This window comes from Biomphalaria glabrata, chromosome 12 (genome assembly GCF_947242115.1).
Source record: "Biomphalaria glabrata chromosome 12, xgBioGlab47.1, whole genome shotgun sequence".
Classification (NCBI taxonomy): domain Eukaryota; kingdom Metazoa; phylum Mollusca; class Gastropoda; family Planorbidae; genus Biomphalaria; species Biomphalaria glabrata.
Window position 1 is genome coordinate 17138726 of NC_074722.1, and position 22885 is coordinate 17161610.

At 34.8% G+C, this 22885-nt stretch overlaps 1 protein-coding gene across 1 annotated transcript in view; it reads left to right on the forward strand.

Annotated features, from left to right (window-relative positions):
- Positions 1 to 3521: 3521 nt before the first annotated feature.
- The window catches only part of LOC106069774 (uncharacterized), a 47748-nt gene continuing 28384 nt past the window's right edge, over positions 3522 to 22885 (forward strand). Inside the window, exons 1-5 of the mRNA XM_056007193.1 lie at positions 3522 to 3619; positions 3901 to 4572; positions 5916 to 6088; positions 6635 to 6794; positions 13849 to 14016. Of these exons, the coding sequence (XP_055863168.1) occupies positions 3973 to 4572; positions 5916 to 6088; positions 6635 to 6794; positions 13849 to 14016 (1101 nt within the window). The 5' untranslated portion in view covers positions 3522 to 3619; positions 3901 to 3972. The remainder of the gene's footprint in view (positions 3620 to 3900; positions 4573 to 5915; positions 6089 to 6634; positions 6795 to 13848; positions 14017 to 22885) is intronic.

Here is a 22885-nt window from a genome sequence, read left to right on the forward strand (position 1 = left end):
TTTGTGTGTATAAGCAGAGCATATGGAGATCTTCTTGCAACACTTTTTGTATAGAGGTAGCGCTCCTTCCGGATTTCCATAGGACAATATCTTCAGCATATAGCAGCTTTTGGCATTTTAGCTGAGCTGAGCCGGTAGGTCATTTATGAAGGCCGTGAAAAGGACGCATGACAGGATGGAGCCGTGGGGGAGGCCGTGCTCGAGGGTCATTTTTCCTGAGACTTCTCCGACATCGTTCTTATTGTAGGAAGTCTCTTATCCAGTAATATATCCGTCCCGCACCCCTATCTTATGAAGAAAACCAAGCCGCCATACTTTATCATATGCCTGTTTTAAGTCAATGAAGACTGCGTTGTGCATTCATTCCTTTGGAATCCATCTGCTACGCTCTGTTCTAAGATGTTGACTTGGTTAATAGCGGAAATTCCAGTCCTGAAACCAGCCTGTTCTGAACCTATAAGACAGGCACTCTCAAGGTACCAAACCAGACGCTCGTTTACCATTTTTTCAGCCATCTTTCCCACACAAGATGTGAGTGAGATGGGCCTGTAGCCCTCAGTAGCGGAAGCATCGTTTCTCTTTTTTTTGGTATAGGAATAATGGTGGCACGTTTCCATGCCCTGGATAGATGACCATCAGCCCAGGTTCTATTTAAAAATGCCAAGAGCACGGCTCTTCAATTCCCCCCTACATGCTTGAGCATTTCGGGGGGTGATATCATCCGGCCCGGGAGCCTTTTTGAGCTGGCATTTTTTTTATGGCAGCATTAAGCTCGCCTATCGAGAAGGGGGAGTTCATCGTTCCCTCAGCACTTTCGGTCTGTGGTTCCTTTCGGTCTTTTTTTTCATCAGCTTTGCGAGCTTTATCAATGACTTTGGACATTGGGGACTTCTTGGCAGCCTTGTTGATCTTAGCAAAATATTTGTTCAACAAGGTAGCAATTTTCTTCTTTGATGAAATGGTAACCCCACTGGGTAAAGATAATGGGGTTGCTGTTTTCGTACGCCCAGCATTTTCTAGATTTCTCAGAAGACTACAGACAGGCCTTAGAGCTATCCCTTAGATCTAACTTTGCACAGGTGTTGGTCCAACGTTCTCGTTTTTCCCTGTTAACAGACGTTTTGACTAGTAGACTGAGTCTGTTATATTTCTGCCTGAGTATTGGATTGTGTGGGTTCTTTTGGACCTTTTGGTGTGCCGTTTTCCGGGTCGTAACAAGTTTGTTGATTTCAGCTGCCTAAATGTTTTTGAATTTTTTACAAGGGTAAGTTTGAGGAATAAACTTTTTAGCCATGCCCAGGATAGCTGACGGTATACAAGGTCGACAGAGCTAGACTCTACATAGTTTTTTCCAAGGGCACTGTCGACAGCTGTCTCATATCCTTCCCAATTAGCCACCTTCGTGGCTGTTTGGTGGTCTTGGTGTTGATTTTAATAAGAGTGGCAGTCAGTAATATTGGAAGGTGGTCACTACCAATATCGCGTAGTACTTGATACGTTATGACAGATTCCAAGTTAGCAGAGACTAAAGAAAGATCTGGTCGTGATAGTGAACCATTGCTAGCATGCAGAAGAGTAGGAGGAGAGTGTTTGTTTTGCAAAAGAAAAATGTTAGTAGAATTGCACAGGTCATGAACTTTTTTATCAGACAGATCAGTGTCATCATAGCCCCAGGAAGGTGAATTGGCATTTAGGTCTCCAGCTTTGATAGTGTCTACAGTTATTGTCTCTCCTACATCTAAAGCTAGTTCTTGTTTTGGTGGATTATAAACAATGATGCATTTGAAGCGTCTATTATTTTTCCAAATTTATAACACCAAAGTGTCTGTCCTTTTTTGACTCAAGTCTGTGGGAACTTTCTTGGCGACCAGAGCATTAGCCACCAATGTAACCAGGCCTCGGCAATCCCCACAGGAGCAGCGGAAAACAGAGTACCCATGTATTGAGACACTTCTTTTTTCACCTATCAGACATTCTTGTAGTAAGGCAACATCCACACACTCTTTGTGGAGCAGGTTTGTTAATTCAAGTGTCTTTGGAATAAGTCCTTGGACGTTACATTGAAGGACTTTGAAAGTTTTAGTATCAGATTTGGAAATTTGGGGATCATGTTGCTTTATCTTTCCACCTAAATTAGCGTGGAGAATACTTACTTTCCCAGTATGAGGTGTTGGTGTTGGGTTAATTTTCCCTGAACTAGTTTTTGCTGTTGTTGTTTTGTTCGTTTGGGGGGAAAAGGATGTTATCAAGGTTTGTGTGTTGGGAAGAACGGTAGCTCTTTTTTTACAACGTGGGCCTTTCTCCCTTTGTACCAACGTTGCGAGGCGATTAGTAGCACATTTTTCGATTTCAGACCTAACGCTTTTACCTGGCTAGCGGAGCCTGTTAGGGTCTCCTCAGACCCGCTTTTCTTTGTATTTATTCTCGACATAGGTATTGGTTCCTCCAGGGGGAGGAGATTTGGGTTGCCCCTTAGAGGGAACAGTGAAAACTGTCCAGACATTAACATTGGACTATAAAACGATCGAAAGACCAGTTAATTCAACCACTCACTCGTAAGCGCAGGGTTTAATCCACAAAAGTGGAGTGAGGCAGGAGACCTTACAAAATAGCCTCCCGTGTTTCCTACTATTAATTGTGAATTGTTGTAAAAATGGTGTATTTTTATGAAAAAAAAACCTGCTTGCATAGTTGATTTAAAAATTAAATTTTTCGTTTTTGAAAAGAAAAAAGTAAAACATTGCCCTCTATCTGGGGCCGCTAAAAAAAATATTCAAGTATTATCTTATCTTATCTTTTAGAATACATAATTTGCTTTAAAAAAGATGATTATGTCATACGCGTCATGCATTTAGTCATGCATATTTTCTTATCTAAATTCTGCCAAGTCACTGGTTTTTCTGGCTAGTTCAGGCAATCCATTCCATGTTCTAATAGCGCTAGGGAAGAAGAAGCATTTGTAGAAATTTGTCCTAGCATATGGAACGAGGAATATGCCTTTATCTTTGTGTCTTTGTGAGTATTTTATTAAAGTTTGTTTTGTTTTTTATTTGAAGATTTAGGTTCAGCGTTTTATGTGTAATTGCTTCTTTACTTTTAAGTCTTCTATCCTGAAGGCTTTCTAAATTTAATGATTTTACTAAAGGTGTTACTCTAGTCCAATTCGTTTGTTATGAATATGCTTTATTCTGTTCAGTTTCTTACTGTTTTTTTATTTTGTTGTTTTTTTTTAGTTTAGGGGTCCCAAAAAGAGGATGCATATTCTATTATTGGCCTAACCAATGTTAAATAAAAGTTTAGTTTTATTTTCTTATTTATTTATTGAGTATTTATTTGCTTATTCTAAAAAAAAAGCATAATCGGTTAAATAAAATAATAGATTAAAATATAAAAAAAACAGTAACTGACACTACGCTTTCAAGCGAGCAGAGACTCAAGTTGCAGTGAGAAGCAAAAAAAAAAAAGGCGTGGCAAGTAGGCTATTAAAGAAAAAAAGCGGGTTGACTTTGTCAGAGTACAAAGAGACTGCCAGGTTGTATAACATGTCATAATGTATGCTACAGTTTGTGTGTATAAATGTCTACTCGCTAGTGTAAGAGATGAAGAGATAGTTTTTCAGGTAACACTGGAACTAGTATAGACCTTTGTAAGTTACTTTAGTTAGCTTGTATGTGTTTTAAAATTATTTAAATTTCTTAGACCAACTAAATATTGAATAAATATTTAAGATAATATTTATGGTATTAATTAACTCCACACAGAGCAGGTAAGTCCCAAAAAAAATTTTCAAACATTTTGTCTATCAGTTATAAATCATAATATAAATTATAATTATAACTTCCTATTATGACCAGTCTAACTAACTATAATATGAAATTCAGACTTTTATTTTTGATTCAGTCTTCCAGTCTAAATACAAGCTTCATTAGAAAAAAAAGACTCTTTTGCTGTTGATGTCCATCTAAGACAAGCATGTTATCTCTAAGACACCAGAAGACGTTATTGTGTGTGTTTATCTTAGTGGACTCGTGTCATTCTGTTCTTGAAAGGCCAACATGTGACTTGACTTTTATCAATTTTACTATCAAAAACGAAGAGTTATTGTACCACGACAACCCGGAGTTGAATTATGTTCACATTTGGAATAAGAGCACAACCTCAGCCATTGACTTTCAAAGAGAAGTCTGTGCTGACAGATGTGAGGATGGATTTAAAGTGTACAGAACTAAAGCACGTATAAATATTCAATGTTTTTATTGTGAATGCAAGAGGCCGACCTGTGAAGCTTATGGCAATTGTTGTGAGGACATCTCATTTTCAGATAATACCAAGCCTCTTTCTTTAACACAACCAACTTACTTTTGTGACGATATATCGATACCAGGCAATAGATTTCTTTGCATTCGCTCGTGTCCCAGTGACTACAACGAGAGCGAAGAAGTCAGAAGACTTTGCCAGGATGATGTTTCTGTGTCAGAGACAACATTAGACACATTTATGAGAGTCATTGACAATCAGACTCAAGCTGTCTATTACAACATCTACTGTGCCATGTGTAACAAAATCAGCCAGGTAACTTTAGTAGACCATAATTACGTTAATTCTGACCTAAACTTTTCTGTTTTCTTATTGCTTTCAATTTGTATGTACTGATGTTTTTTATGTATGCATTGTGTTTTGTTAAAACAAAGCTTTTATCAACACTGTCTGGTAAAACGTGTGTTCGTGATATTTCTCCCACACCCATTCTCGGATCACGTTCAAACTTTGCACAATTATTCATACCTACAAGGGAAGCTAATACATCAGTATTCACAGGCATGGTTAATTTTTGGGGGGTTTAGTCCCCTTAAATAATTGTAAACTCTATTTCTCCCTCACGTATTCTCCGATCAACTTGATACGTTAAACAATTATTTATTCTACCTAACAAGTTAATCATTTATAAAATATAGTCAATTATTCAATTAATCATTGGTAATAGGTTATTTTGTTTGATATGGAATAAGGGAAATAACTTGTATATTATTGATAGATATAGACTGTAAATTGTCAATTATCAAGTTATGTGTCGCTGGTTACTAGTAATTGCTCCTGAAACCATTGTTACAATACTCATTTCGTTTAGCGGTGGCAAGGGTAGTGGATCTTGTGTTTTCTGTTGATGTTAATAATTGGAAATAGGCCAGCGTCAGCGTCATTATCATTATCATTTCTTTTGTTGGAGTCTTTGACTAACTGTTACCATGACAATTATTTGTTGTTTTTAATGGCTCAGTGTACCATCATTATGGGTCAGAACATTTGCTATTCTATGGAATGTTTCGATTCTCTTCCATCTTAAAACTATTTTCATTTTACCCTCTATCTATATTTTTAATTGTGGAAATGGCTATCGCTTTGTAACTGTACAATTAGAGAAATAGAACAATATTTTATATTTAAGGGCTACTAGCTTTTTCATTGATACTACTGAGTTTGTAGAAGTTAATCCTTCTATATCAACTCTTTTAAGGTAACGAAACAGGGGTATCAGCTAGTTGAATTTAAAAATTAATATTTTGCATACATTTTTCTACCTTATAGTACATCTTACAAGCTAAGATAGATAGATAGATAGATAGATAGATAGATAGATAGATAGATAGATAGATAGATAGATTAGATAGATAGATAGATAGATAGATAGATAGATAGATAGATAGATAGATAGATAGATAGATAGATAGATAGATAGATAGATAGATAGATAGATAGATAGATGGAGGGATGGATATTAAAATCAATGTTAGTATGAAATTATACTCAAATTAAATGCGATACTATTCTAGAAAGGGTAATCTCTGTATAACATAACGTTGTATGAATTGGAACACATGATAGACCTATAATTAACCAGTTCTTTATCTTTGCAGGCCATACCATTTGAAATCGTAATGAGATGTTATAGTCTTTCAGAAATCTACATGGCGGAGAGCGCTAATGAGTTGATCAGGCTTATGTTATTGAATCATGATGATTGCAGACTTTATCAAAAGTTCAAAAAATACAAACACTTATTTCAATGTTACAATCAACCACCTTACAAGTAAGAGAACTAGTGTTACACTTTTAGAAACGATGTATATAATATGTAGGGTAAGTGCATATTTAATGTTAAAATCCTTTGAGATGAAGGTACCAAAACATATTTAATGTTAGGTTGCATGTTTATATATACCTAATATTGCGGTATGCTGCTAAACTGTCTCGAGTTTATCCCAGACTTTAGCCCCCTGCCTACCTCCATCCACTTACTATGAGCAAGAACATTCTAACTTCATTTCTATAAAAATATCTAAAATCTACCAAAACTAAAAAGTATGAAGAAAAAAAAACTTTATAAGAAACAAAACCTTTCTATAAATGATAATTTCATTGCTTTCGATAGTGAATATTTATCTATTTAGTTTGTTTAATTTGAGTTATCTTTAGAACATTAGAGTAATTTAATTATTCAATTGAAACCCCCCCCCCCAAAAAAAAAAAAAAAAAATTAAAAAAAATGTGAGAATGTCATTCAAACTCAAATATACTTTTACATAGCGAATTTCTATATAAATCATTATTTATTACTTTGTTTCTATGATTTTAGGACTAAAGTAATCGATGCCTGTGATCCAACGGACCCTAGTAAAGTGAGGGATCCAGACATTGTAAAGGCTTGTAGAGAGACAACCGGCGTTAGAAATGAGATCTACAGTATTTATGATTATAAATTGTACAAAAATATTTTCTGTCACATCTGTGGAACCGTGAGTCTTATTTCTTACAATTTACCTTTATAGTTGAATTATCTAAGCTCCTATCGTTTGCACTGGAGAATAGCCGCAATGTGTATGGTGGTACCTATTTAATTGTTAATGTGATCGTTTCGTCCCTCGTTACTCATTTATTGAAAATAATATTTCATGAAAATTTGCATGTTACAAAATGCTGGTAACGCTAATATTTCTCTGGCGAAAGCGAATCGTTTTGTTTCTAATATTTAATAAACAAGACGACTTTTTTTTTCATAGTAATATTAAGCAATATTAAGCTGTAATTAGTACACAAGGAGAGAGGGGCAACGTGCGTGTAGATAGTTGGTACTTCATAGCTTCTGACATTAACACTAACAAAACTTCCCTATTATTACTTAACAGATGAACCATGTGTGGATATTCCGTGGCCGCTTCTTGAGCTTGTGCTAATACAAACTCTATAAAAGCATGTTATCTATAATTACTCTAAATGTCTTCTCTATTCCCTACAATCAAAGTGAAAGGCGTGGAAACCTTTAGCAGCTGTTCCTCTTATTGAAATACTTCTTTGAACACCGTACATGACTTGTTTCAAAGGTTTTCACGGCCAGGGAAGGTCAATGGTGATTAGCTCAGTCTCATTGTCAGCCTAGTAAGTCAATTCATCTACGAGAGAGGTAGTTTGATTTCCAGCCTTCGATACCTGGAGCTATAAGACTTTATGAAATAGCTTTCAGAAAATAAACATAAGTGGCCCTCTTAGGCGGTGGGAGTATCAGCAATTATTATTAGTAGTGGGCCTATTATTGTAGTGTAAAGTGTCATTATCTAATTATACTTTTCTTTAGCGACCCCCGAAAGGGGGTTTGTGTGGCCTGTCTGTCCGTCTGTCGGTCCGTCTTGTTTAGATCTCAGAAAGTAGAAGAGAAAATGAAAAAAGGACATCATGATATTTTAGATTATTCAAAGTTCTGATACAACGACTACTTTTTTCTTTTTTTTTAAATTAGATATGCAAGCAGATGTTTCAAAAAATTACACCATTTTTCAATGGAAAACTTTAGGGGAGGTTATTCTTTTTAAAAGATCATGGATTTCTTTATTAATAAATCAAGCTTCATTCATAGATTTGCGCATTGGTACAAAACATTTGGAAATAAAGTCACAATGGTAAAAGTGTCAATGGATCATTAAAGAATATATTTTCCATTTATTAACTACCACATTGAATAAAATACTGATTCAATTGTTTTTTGTTTTTTTTTGTTTTTTTTTATTTGATACGAATTTTGTTTTAGTTATAAGTTTCAAAAATAACGAACTACTTTTATAACGCTCAGTTTTGACATATCCTCATTATGGGGGCCTACATTTGACAGCCTAAATAAGACTAAATAGAGTTTAAGTTTTTTCAAGATTCTAGATCTAGATCTAGACTTAGATATAGACTTAGATCTAGATCTAGACTTAGATCTAACTCTAGATCTAGACTTAGAGACTTAGATCTATTTCTAGATCTAAACTTAGACTTAGATCTATTTCTAGATCTAGACATACAGACTATTTTTAAATCTAGGCTTAGACTTAGATCTTGAATCTAGATCTAGATCTAAAACTAGGTCTAGATCTAGCTAGATTTATGTCTAGTTTGTATGACAATTGACAATGGAGATATTAATTTTAATTTGCGTGGGTAAAATATTTTTGTCTTCTGTAAATTAGCTCACGAATTTTTTTTTCGTGTTGCCAATTTATCTATTTTTGTTAGAAGAATAAATCTTTTTTAGTTTCTCTTTATTATAACGTGACATGTTATTAAATTTGAATGTATGGATAAGGTTAATAACTATTATTTATAAAAATAGTGTACGCTCAATGAATATATTAAGATGCTGTGGCTGAGGGGTAAAGCACTCGGAACTGAAAGTCCAGTGATCGAATCCTGGGGAAGACTCTAGGTGGATTACTTCGGAGGCCCATTTTGAGTTTGAGTTTCACACAAACTGCCTTTGTAACCTTGTTTAAAAATCTAGATTATGTATGCCTTTGCGATTATAGAGTATATTATTTTTAAATGTGTTATTTATCTAATTATTGAATTTGGTCATTTGGTTTTGGGCGCATTCATTGTCTTCGAGACTAAAGGTGCAAGTGCTTTCTTGTAAAAAAATAAAAATAGGTGCGGTACTCCGTGATGGATTTTTATTATAGCTTTTATATAGCGCTACTTTCATGCTTATAGCATGCTCAGAGCGCTTTTGGTCCAATCTCATTTGCGAATAGCCGAACTCCTCTAACTACTGGTAAATTAATAATAATAATTAACAATAAACTTTAAAATACAAGAAAAATAATAACTTTTGCCCATATTTAAAAAGGTGCCGGGAGGCGTAGGCCTCACGGTGCGTACCGTCACAAAAAAAAAACAACATTTTTTATATATATTGAGAAGAGTACGAATCTCAAGGAAGAAAAAGTTATGTCCCTTGAGGGACTTTGACTGTGACTTTGTAACTAATATTTCTAATGGAGAGGGAAATACAGACTTCGATGTTCTTCATTGGGTGTACTGCGATGAGTTGTTCGCAAATGACATGTGTGTGCATGTTAAATATTTTCAAACAAAGCTTCAACATTTCTCTAAGCAAGAATGTCATTTACCTGTTGCTGAAAGAGGAAACTTATTTCTAGTGAAATGGAAAAAAAAAACAAAAAAAAACTTGAATTGATTACTTGATTATTAAATTTGAAAGCAAATCTTAAAACGTCAAGAATTAGATGGCAATAACCGATACCCACAGTTGACAGTTGACATTTCTTGCAGAATCTGATCCAGCTCTAGAGGACATACCTTCAAGGAAATTAAGATCTAATGGGTGCCAGACAGGCCCGGTCTTAGGGCACCGCAACCTATGCGGCCGCAGTGGGTCCCGCACTTTCATAGGGCCCCACGCTAACACTAGTTGTAAATTATTAAATTAAACCATTATAACTTATAACAGGGTTACCATGGCTCCCTCATCCCATATGCTAGGACAAATTTGTACAAATGCTACTTCTTCCCTAGTGCTATTAGAGCATGGAATGGGTTGCCTGAGCTAGCCAGAAAAAACAGTGACTTAGCATGACGCGTAGGATGTAATCATCTTCTTTTTTTTTGAAGTAACGTGTGTATTATATAAGAAGAAGAAGAAGAAATTGCAAAGTATACGAAAAAAGTAATGAAAATCTCCTCCTGATAACTCATAACAAAATGTCCTTAAAAATACACAAAATTGTCATATTGGGGTGTCATTAAATATGGAAAACACCAATCCTAATCGCGTTAAAAAAAAACGGCATCGTCAACTTTCATTTAAACAAAATAATACGGCGAATTTTAAACCAAAAAGAGGAAGTTCCAATAGTTAATTTACTGTAATAGTCAGTGGCATGTAAATATAGATTCTAGATCTAAATCTGTCTAGATGTCTTAAAAAAGTAAATCTAAAAGGCAGATGTAAATGTTTATCCGCTTTTGTTGGAAAACTACCTTCTATTGTAGATGGCTTGTAATTTAATTTGACCGTTATTTCACACTTAGTAAAATAGTGTGAGCTTGCGCTCCCAGAGCTAGTTTTATATGCAATTTTAGCTGTTTTTTAAATGTATTTTTGTTGTATAGGTTAGATCTATTTTTATATATTTTATTTTTATAGGTTAGTGTCAGATTTTATAATTGTACTTCCGCATATTTATATAGGTTAGTGCGGGATAGTATAAAAGTAATGCTGTCTTAAAACAGTTCAGTGTACAGTTGACCAGTGGTCAGTATAGTATGTCTGTGTGACAGCCGAAGATCTTTGTGGTCTGTCGTCTAATTATTTTATTATTCTGTACCTGGGACGGCCTGTAAGTTTGCTGTTATTACTGCTTTTAGCTGCTACAATTACTCTGCTGAAATAGCTGCTGCTTATAACTGCTGTTGTAGATCTATTCTAATTCTAGGGAAGCTAGTGTTATTTGGTTTCTGCTATTGATAGTTTTGTTATTTTTTCTGTAGATCTATTCTAGATGATAGATCTAGATTTAATTCTAGGGAAGCTAGTTTTAGTTTGTTTCTGTAGTGTTGCCTTAGTCAAGCTTAGTGGCTTAGTTATTTATAGATCTACTCTGTTTCTGTTCTTAGTGAATAGTAAGGTACTAACTAAGGTGTTATTGTTTTAGTGTTAGTGTTATGGTTGTAGTTGTAGGATATTGTAGATCTAGACTAGTTTATTATAGTGTGCTTGTGTAGATCTAGGTCTAGTGTAGTAGTTGTAGTGATTTAGTTAGATAGTATACTGTAGTTAATTAGTTGGTTTGATCATTTTGTGTTAGATAGTTGGTTTGTTTAGTTTGTTTGTGTTTGTAGTAGCGTATCACAGATTGAGCCCACCCAGTAGCGCTAACATCTGCCTACTGTTGGTAAATTTTAATGTTGAGCAGCAGGTAATAGGTCTATACACTCGTGCCTGCCTGACCTGCTCACAATAGGAATAAAATGCAATGACAAATTTATTTTATTACAAAAATTCTTAATTTTCACTTATTATCCTTATCCCTACCCTGACAAGGCCCCGCGCTATCCGTTTCGCATAGGGCCCCGCAATCCGTAGGACCGGCCCTGGTGTCAGAAACTGACTTTACACCCTTAAAAAAAACTTTTGATGCTAAACTTTCTTCTTATTATGGTCTACATAATCATAAACAAGCATTTTGTTTGTTTGTTTGAAAATAAAAAAGTGTAATCACTGGTCGATGCTGATTGACATTAATTGGAAAGCAGTCACAGGATAACAGCTAGTAAGCTAGTTCAGCAGTTCCAGAACATTATGCATAGTGTAAACCAGTGATTCCCAAAGTGGTCTATATAGACCCCCAGGGGTCTACGAAGACTTCCAGGGGGTCTACGTAAGTGAAAAAATAAATTGGGGGTCTATGAGAGGTTCACGGGGGTCTACGATAATAGATTTCATTTAAAGCAGATCATTTTAATTTTTACATTCATTTAATGTAATTATTTTATACAGTAATATATGATTATTATCTTGGTAAATCATTTAAATATATATCCTGCTAATCAAACCAAAGAATTGTCTCAATACTTATTTTAAAATTTTAATTTTGTCTACATGTAACAAATGTTTAACAAAAAGAAATGTACACTGTCCAGGGTTGATTATTTAAAACTGGGATTCATTCCTTCCTTGTCAAACAAGCGGTTGCCTAAGTGACTTTTTAAAAATAATGATACGAAACCAATTGCTAGAGGATCATCTAAGACAATGTCACCCTGACAAAATAGATAAAGATTTAAAAATTTTCTAGCACTCAAAGCTAAAGTTAAGAATAAACCCACACAATCTCACTTCAACATCATATATATATAGAAGATGTTAGTTTGTGAGCGTCTTACAATATCTCTTTACTTATAGCAAAATACGGAAACATAGGTAAAACATTGATTTTACCAGCTGTTGTAGTTGTGAAAACTGTTTTACACACACCTACATCTGATATTATTAAAAGAATTTCTTTAAGCAAAAATACAGTTCAAGGGCACATCGGTGGCATGAGTTATCAAATTAAAAGCTTCTTATGTGATTCTTAGCAAAGGAAATATATACAGTTTGGGATCAGTTTGGGACCAGTGGCGTCACAGGCTCTGATGGGGTGTAGCGCTGTGTGCTGTAAACTGCCTAGGGGTCGCCAGCTCCTTATTTTTCCTCAGGGTTGACCCACGACAGCTTTCGCATGTTTGGGAATAGTTGCAAGGCAGCAGATTTTTAAATTCAGTTTTCCTTCTGCTATGTGGCTAATGAGCTCTTCCTGCTTGAAGCCTACTGGCTAAGGCGGCAGTTACTCGCCTTCGCCCCTTCTCCTTTAGTGAAAACAGTTCGGCGGACACGTGAAAGATACACGAGAAACTCTTTGCGAAAACTTTTACAATGATACTTAAAACAAATTAATTAATTAATATTTATTGTTTGAATGTCTTCTTCATAGAATGTATGAAACATGACATCCATAGGAACAGATGATAAGCCTGGGTAAAAAAATATTTCCAGTGTGTTTGATGATTCCAGCAATACATATAAATATTTAATTGGTTAAATTTGAATTTTATCAATAAAAATGAGTTATTATTTAATACTTTATATGTATTTTTAAATTGCATTTTCACTCTTCAACTCACTAAAATTAGAAATTAGTTTTAAAATAAATTACAAAAAAAAAAAGCAATATAAGTTAAGCAGGGGGTCTACCGAAAAGCAGAAAACATGGCAAGGGGTCTACGAGACAAAAAAGTTTGGGAACCACTGGTGTAAACAGTTAAGTATTACGCATTAAGAACAGCTGTACATTTGTGGTAAAATGTAATGTACATAGACATTAATCAATTTCTTTTAAAAAGTCGTATAATTAGTTTCAGCAACTGTAAACTCTTATTGTAATTCCTTATTTGTGAGCGTCCAAAAAAAAAAAAAAAAAAAAAGAATTGAAATCTAGTAATCTAAAAGAAAGTCGGCTAGCGTATTTTTCAAAGTTTAAGTACAGATTTTATATCCTAATTTTTTTTTTTGATGCGGCCCTCGATAGTAAAAAAAAATATCCACAGCTGATCTAGATGATGTATCCCTTTGAGATTATGGAGTATTGTACTATTATTATGATTATTATCATCAATATAATTGAATTTTGAATTGCTTTTTCACACCGATCCAGATTCTAGATCAGGGGTTCTCAACCTGTGGGTGCGACTCCCTTGGGGGTCGATTGACGATTTACCAGGGGTTGTTTAAGACCATCAAAACAATGGATTATTTTTGTCTATTCTATTGCTGTATGTGTGTGTGTATGTGGGGAAGATCGCGGTAGAGTGGGGGATTCTAAAATGGGGTCGCCAAGCTTAAAAAGTTGAGAACCGCTGTTCTAGATGATGTATGCCTTTGAGGTTACTGAGCATCGGATTTTTAATATTACTATTACGATAGTTACCATTAGTATTATTAAATTTACACTTGATTTTTCTTCAACGATCTAGATGTCGTATCCCTTTGAGGTTATGATGCATTGGTGCATTGAATTTCTATATGATGGCGACGGTCCACATTTTCGAGATTTGAGATATAATTTACACGTCTTGGATGAAGACGGCAACACTGCCTCTCACCTCAGCAGCTGTAATAACACTCAATGGTCTTCACCAAATGTAAGTAAACTCTTGACGTGAACTTATACCATAGATAAACATGAAACAGATTTAGTAATTAGACAGTTTTATTTTTCTGCAAAAAATGATAATGCATAATATTATATTATATTATAAGGAGTTTAATAACTTTATATTTGTTCTTTGTGAGAACTGACAACCAGTACATAAATATAATAAGTCCGAAGATTAGTGAGGAATGCAGTATTTCCCGCGGCTGCGCAGCCACAACAGTGACCTACATATTTTGCTACATCCAGGGCAAGCATAACCATTGTCCGCAGGTGATCGATTTAGATTTTCTTTTCGCCGTCTGCGTTTGACCTCGGCAGCGTATTTTCTTTTCATTTCAAATGTGTATCTTGTGGCCTTCATGAGTGACCTCCAGCTTTCTCGTTCTGAGGCCGCATGCAACCAGGTGCTCTCTTCTAAAGCAACTAAGGTAAATTGACGACTAAATTGGTATTTGAAGCATTTCCGTGGGGCGCCTCTGTTACGTCAACCACCTTTTAGCTCACCAAAAAAGACTGCCTTTGACACTACAAACAAACAGGAATGTCCTTGCAAACGCCGTTATGGACAGTATAGAGAACTTCTTATGGTCCGACAGTTACTCAGGGCAAGGCACGTATCCCGTCTGGGAGACGAACATAAGTATATATATATATATATAGTGTTATAACCTAATTCAATGAGATATAGATGTTTATTTACATAAGGACATTACACATACATAAAACAATGTCAGCTTCGAAACAGCATCTTCATTTGCTCTCTTTGCCGCGGTTATCCTCAGCTAACAATCTCACATCCAGAAGATATATCTCTTCAAGTTGAAGTTGAAGATGTGCTCCTTTGTTAGCTGAAATTTAGCCTTGATTGATTGATTTTTGTCTATGCCAATGTCGATGATGATGGCGGAAGTACACATGCATTGTTAATTATTTTCTTGGCATTTAAATTCTGTGTGTGATGCGCAGTACGTCAAGTTCATGCTAAACTTCTGGATGCAATTGTCGAGCCTTGAATTTCCCTCATAAGCACCTAAAGATAGGCAGAGGTATTTAAGGTCCATAGCAACAGTATTGGACGCAGACCCAAAGTTGTCTTGATCTGTCCAGCTCATTGAGGTACTCGTAAAAGGTTCAACAGAAACAAACGCTTCAATCACATAACATACTTCTCTTGTTTCTTCATTTGACTATTTCTTTTTGATTCGGTACATCCTTTTGAGATCGTTGCAGTAATCTTTGTCACGTTTCTCTTTTTGAAAGTCACAACCAGATGACTAGAACTCAACACAAACACAAACGGCACATCAATCCCCAGCGTCTCCGTCACCCCTGTTTGTGCAGCCACAGTCCTGACTAGGCAACCTCTTCACCAACGAGTCTACATGCAGCTGCTTCTTCATAAACGAGTCTATGTGCAGCTGCTCCTTCACCAACGAGTCTACATGCAACTGCTCCTTCACCAACGAGTCTACATGCAGCTGCTCCTTCACCAACGAGTCTACATGCAGCTGCTCTTTCACCAACGAGTCTACATGCAGCTGCTCTTTCACCAACGAGTCTACATGCAGCTGCTGCTTTACCAACGAGTCTACATAATGCTGCTCCTTCACCAACGAGTCTACTTGCAGCTGCTCCTTTACCAACTAGTCTAAATACAGCTGCATCTTCACCAACGAGTCTACATGCAGCTGCTCTTTCACCAACGAGTCTACATGCAGCTGCTGCTTTACCAACGAGTCTACATAATGCTGCTCCTTCACCAACGAGTCTACTTGCAGCTGCTCCTTTACCAACTAGTCTAAATACAGCTGCATCTTCACCAACGAGTCTACATGCAGCTGCTCCTTTAGCAACTAGTCTACATGCAGCTGCTCCTTCACCAACGAGTCTACATGCAGCTGCTCCTTCACCAACTAGTCTACATAATGCTGATCCTTCACATACTATTCTACATGCAGCTGCATCTTCACCAACTTTTCTACATGCAGCTACTCTTCACCAACGAGTCTACATGCAGCTGCTCCTTTACCAACGAGTCTACATGCAGCTGCTCCTTCACCAACGAGTCTACATGCAACTGCTCCTTCACCAACTAGTCTACATGCAGCTGCTCCTTCATAAACGAGTCTACGTGCAGCTGCTCCTTCACCAACTAGTCTACATGCAGCTGCTCCTTCACCAACGAGTCTACATGCATCTGCTTCTTTACCAACGAGTCTACATAATGCTGCTCCTTCACCAACGAGTCTACTTGCAGCTGCTCCTTTACTAACTAGTCTACATGCAGCTGCATCTTCACCAATGAGTCTACATGCAGCTGCTCCTTTACCAACGAGTCTACATGCAGCTGCATCTTCACCAACTAGTCTACATGCAGCTGCTCCTTCACCTACTAGTCTACATGTAACTGCTCCTTCACCAACTAGTCTACATTCAGCTGCATCTTCACCAACTATTCTACACGCAGCTACTCTTTCACCAAAGAGTCTACATGCAGCTGCTCCTTTCACCAACGAGTCTACATACAACTGCTTCTTCACCAACGAGGCTACATTCAGCTGCTCCTTCACCAACGAGTCTATTCTTCCTATCTCTTGAGACACCATTTTATCATATTGATCTGTTTGTCCTTCCTTTTGCAATACATTTTCATCTACTTTTTTCCCAATCCTGTTAAATTGTTCACTCATTGCATCAATATCTTTCTGTATCTTACCAATGAGCTCAACAATCTGCGGCTTAATTTCAAATATGTAGGTCTCGGGATCTTCTTTTTCATCGACCAGGGCTTGCCGGAGATGAGCTGTAAGCATCTCCTTGCTACCACAAAGCACAAGACGTCGGTCACGAAGTTTCTGCTTAAGCTCTTTAACTAAGAGTTGGTCTAGAGCCATGGTGATCGAGTCCTACCTCCTTTCGTTGAGTCGTCTATAATATCACTTCTGACACCAATGTTATACCTTAAGGAAGCAAAATCAATGAGAAGTAGATGTTTATTTACATAACGACATTACACATACATAAAACAACATCAGCCTTGTACAGCATCTTCATTAGCTCTAGACTTGGACGGAACTTGTGCTCTCTATTCTAATGTAAACATCCTTCTTAGCCTAGTCTCTAATAGTGCGCACCTTCTGCACTATCTTTGATGGTGGTGTGCATGGCAAGGTTTTAACAATATATATATATATATATATATATATATATATATATATACATATATATATTACCCGCGTACTTTGCGTACCACTTTCGATATAGTCACTGAGAGTGCTTTGTAAACAATCTAACGAAATTATAATTTTATAAGTAAAGCGAATGCGGAAAGCTTGAATGTAAAAAAAAAGTATGAATAGAGCTATCAAAAAAGTTAATCGACTTAAATCCCTTTTGTTTTAAATAAAAACATTTGCTAGTAGGCCTACATATATTTGATTAAAATTTTAAATGAATTGACTTATTTTTTTATTTTCAGGTGTTAAAGTATAAAGTAGATTTTGAGTTAGACATATATCTAGATCTAGACTAATATAGAGTTAAATATTGGCTTGAATAGCTTTCAATCCACGATGCGTGAAGTGAAGGCTTTGCTCTGCGCATGCGTGATCTTTTTTAGTAAGTGATTAATGAACGAATATATCTCAACTCGGCTTCGCAGCTTTATCGAAAGAATGTTTTTAAAATGCTTTAGAAAAACAAATTAGAATGTTAATTTGATTAAAATATGAAATGAATGGAATGAAATTAGTATGTTCGTGTGTTAAAGCATAAGACTATCTTTGCGAAGAGAAGTTGAATTAGAGTTTTAGACCTAGGAATAGAAAGATGTATAACATTAAAGTATTGTCTAATGTAAGAATGTACGTCAGGACTTCTAAATTCGCAGATATAAGGAACGAATTTTTCTACAAATAGTTTTGAATCACAAATTTGAAGGTTAATTTTATTAAATAATGAAATCGATGGACTATATTTTGTATGTGTCAAAGTAAAAGAAATTCTGCCCATAGTGTAGTTCTTAAAATTAGATCTATATCTAGATTTTTTCGATCTTTTCTCGTGTAAACATGGCCTAGATTGATGAAGGTATAATGCTTTCATAGAGTTGGTCAATATTTTTTTGAGAGTCTAAAATTTGTTTTAGGGCTACTATACATAAGTCATGGTTCAATTTAGTACCCAAGGAACATTTCTGCCAAGTTTTATCAAGAATGGTCAAACGGTTTTGATTTCTTTTTGGCACATACATACATACGCCTTACATTCTACTTTATAGTATATATATATATATATATATATATATATATATATATATATATATATATATATATATATATAGCGGGCAAAGTGCGAAGTCTGTCATTCTATAGAATGTCACAAATCTCCAGGCAACTAGAGAAATGATTTCTCCATTTCCTAATTTGCCTAGGCAATGCATAATGTGACTAGAACTGTTTCGGGCAATGTGTGAAATGTTGATTTTAAGTATTTCATTAATAACTAGACATATTTTTGCCGCGACCCGCGGGTCTTTAAGTGCGTATTACTGTCGATAAAGTCACTGAGAGTGTTTTTAAAACACTTAAACGAAACAATAATGTAATAAATAAAGCGAATGTGTACATGTAACAAGAGTAGGAATGAAGCCATCAAATTAAAAAAGCTAATCTACTTAAATCCATTTTTCAAATTAAAACATTTGCTTCTAGGCCTACATATATTTGATTAAAATTTGAAAGGAATAGACTTAATTTTGTATGTTCATGTGTTAAAGTATAAATTAGATCTTGAGGTAGACATAGATCTAGATCTAGACTAATCTAGAGCTAAAAATTGGCTTTAATAGAGTTCATTCTGTGCTGCGTGAAGGCTTTGCTCTGCGCATGAATTTTTCATGAATGAATATAGACCTATCTCAACGCGGTTACGCAGCTTTAGCGAACGAATGTATTATAAATGCTTTAGAAAAACAAATTTGAATGTTAATTTAATTAAAATATTAAATGAATAGATAATAATTATCATGTTTATGTGTTAAAGTATAAAACTATCTTTGCGAAAAGAAGTTTTATCATCTTAGAGTTCAATAAGAGTTTTAGATCTAGGAATAGACTCAGTAGAGAGATGTGTTAATGTGTAACCATTGGTAATGTCTAATGAAAGAATGTGCATCGGGATATCTAAATTCGCAGATATAAATAACGAATTAATGTAAAAATGCTTTTGAAACACAAATTTGAAGGTTAATTTTATTAAATAATGAAATCAATAAACTATATTTTGTATTTTCATGTCTCAAAAAAATCCAACAACAACTATAAGTGCAAAAATTAGTTCTTAAAATTAGATCTTGATCTAAATCATTTCAACCTTTTCTCATGTCAACATTGTAAACATGGTCTAGATCCATAAAATACTATAGCTGTAATAGAGTTGGTCTTTTTTTTTTCTTTTGAGGGTCTTAAGTTTGTTTTAGGGCCTCTATACATACACAACGGTCTATGTTGGTACCCAAGGAACATTTCTGCCAAGTTTTATCAAGATTGGTCAAGCGGTTTTGATTTCTATTCGAGGACATACATAAATACATACATACATACATACATACATACATACATACATACATACATACATACATACAAACATACATACATACATACATACATACGCCAAACATTCTGCTTTATATATAATATATATATATATATCGTAATCCTTTTGCCTTTTTCAATTAGTCTAAATAATTACTTCCTTTTCTTTAATGTTAGCAGTTTGTTTAATTACGCTGTAGGTGTGCACATGTTACGCATTGTGAAAATGTGGAATGGTGTGAATGTGGAATGGTGTTAATGTGGAATGATTTGAATGTGGAATGGTGTGAATGTGGAATGGTGTGAATGTGGAATGGTGTGAATGCTTGTTGAAAGAGGAAGATAGGGAGAGAAAGATACAAAAAGTGACGTAATATAATTGACATATTATTGTTTGTTAATCAAGATTAAAGCTTTCATAATCAATTATAGATGATTGTGCAAACAAATCAATGCCAACAAATGTTTGTTTGCATTTCTAACTTTTATTACATTTAACTTTCATGCTTAAAGATTGCAAAAACACATGATCATTACTATGTTTGTTTCGTTTTTTTTATGTAAATAGCATATAAATGCCAAATTAAAATCTTTATTCTGACTTTCAGATATTCCAAATCAATATCTAGTTGCTAAGTATTTTCAACTTAAAACAAATTTATGTGAAATACTTTTTTTTTCAAATTTATCGACAATAGGTTGTTCAGCATTTTCATATAAGAAAGTCATTTACTAGAAACGATTATTGAAAATAGATTTTTAGACTCTTTATTTACATTTAATTTTCTTGCTGAAACATAAGAAAAGTTTTTAAATCGGTAAATGATGTTCCGGTTTTTATCTTGAAGAAGAAAAAACCCATATTACTTTAATTTTCTTACAAATCGTCGCCAAAATTAAATTGTTCCGAATTTTATAGGACAAATCTACTAACGCCAAATAACTGTTTGAAATCCCTCTTATAATAAATAAAACAAATAATCTTCTTCTCATTTACGAAAATCAGTTGTTCCGTGTTTTTTTGTGAAAAATATTTTACTCTATTTATTTAAAAATGCACTTCTATCTTACATCACATTTAATTTTCTAGCTAAGACGCTACAAAATGAAATTTTATATTAATATTATGTTCCGGATTTTTAAGGCAAACAATTTCCTAACACCAAAGCAAATGAAAATCTCTCCCTAAGGCTGTGGTAACGTAAACGCAGTCCCTTTTTTTCGTCGCATTTAATTCACAACTTTCTCTTTTATAAACATGGTTCTTGGTGCTGCTCTTCATTAATGTTTAATATAAGTATGTATCACATAACGCTATGTTAGTCTCATTTTATACTAGATCAGCCAAAATATGTAATTAAACTGTATTTGATTTATCAGAAATACTTTCTTTATATATATATATATATAAATATCCGAAACAATGTATTATAGATACTTAAAATTATTGCGATGTTTCGGAAGGAATATTAAGAGTTAACAAGATTTTAATAGCTTTTAGTTTCTATTTTTCAAAATTAACATGACGGACAGACAGAACGCACAAAAAATGCGGCTTTTATATCTATATATAGGTCTTACATCTTTAAATAAAATACCATAAGAACTTTTTTTCCTATATCTATGAAGCCTCTTCAGCTCTCTCGTGTTATTAAAGACATTTTTAGTCTAACTGGGTAGTGTGACGTCATTTTTTTTTCCTTTGAGGTCATATAGAATGAATTCGTTAAATGAAATGTAAGAAGAACTTGATGCACCTTTGTATATTAATTCTCGCCAACGTTCTCGTATTAGTAAAGACATGTTAAATTTAACAAGGCCGTGCGACGTAAAGGATAATTTTCGTGTGACGTCATGTGGAATGAATTCTTAAAAGAAATGCAACTAGAACTCGTAAATCTCGCCGAGTTGTTCTTATTCTAAAAAAGACATGCTAACTAGATTTAGATCGAATCTAGATTTTTTACACTGATCTAGATGTTTTCACTACATTTTGATTGTTTACACTAGATCTAGATTTATATTCTAATTAAAATCAATGTAGATTATAGAGCTAGAATTTCTAGGTCTAGTTTAGATTATATAGACTAGATTAAGATCCAGAATTTTATTTTCTAGATCTAAATCTAGACTTAGAAAGTAGATAGTTATTTCCAAATGTCTAGATCTAAATTGCAATATTATAAAATATTAAAACTAATCTACTATTTTTAAAGTTCTTGTTGCTGTCAGTATATGGATAGATTATCTAGGCTTTTTTATTTTACGTAAATCTTATCTAAATTACATCCAAATTATTCCAAATGTAGATCTTCTATCTAGATCTAACAAATATATATCTTAAGAGTTATAAATCAGAAATTTAGTTTAGGTACAGCTACATCCTTTTTCTAGTTCTATTGAAATGAAAATGCAAATAGCTTTGTAGGTAACTGTGCTAGACATCGAGCAGAAGTTGTCGAAGTACAAACTCGATACCTGTTCTTTTTTTTTTTTTAAATTACAAAACAATCCTAAAAGATTATCTAAAATCGCTCGTCTGACATATTGTACATATTCGGTAGTTGACATGCAGAATTGTGATATATATCTCTTTATCAATAATAGGTTATTAGTTTTTTAATTGGTTAACAGCAATGGCTGGTCGTGTGGTTAGCGGACAAGCCTGATTATCTCTGTGACAAATCAAAAGCTTGATGTCAGGGTCACTCACACTTATCACAGCATTAATTATTATTTATTCATTTTATTTTAATTATTTCCCCGTTCTATCTCCAAATCTCTTCACCCGCCCCAGCTTTTCCTCTTCAGGCTAGACTTAGTTCACAACCTTGAAGATAGCTAGGTCGCGTCCTTTCACTTATCTCCCCTTGATCGGAGAAAGATTAACACACGATCAATTTGGTCTTACTCGCTGGATGTCTGACTGTCGCAGTTGACACCACGTTGGGTGGAATGCAAGTCACTCTTTCTCCCCCCTCTCCCAAGTCTCTCTTAAATCAAAGAGATTACTCGGGTTAACACTGCCTCTCGACACTCCAAGGTGAGACTCCCATCTCGAGTCAAATTCACCCACGAGGGAGAAAATCTTAAGCCTAGGACACATTCCGGTTTCCGCCCATTTCTCCCAGGCCTTTGTAAGGTAGATTAAATCAACCAGACCCGCTCATTTCTCCATCGCTGACAATCGAGTCTGGACTATTTCATTTATTCTTACTCTTAGAGGAATACCTGGTGGTAAGCCGAACTTAATCACAAATT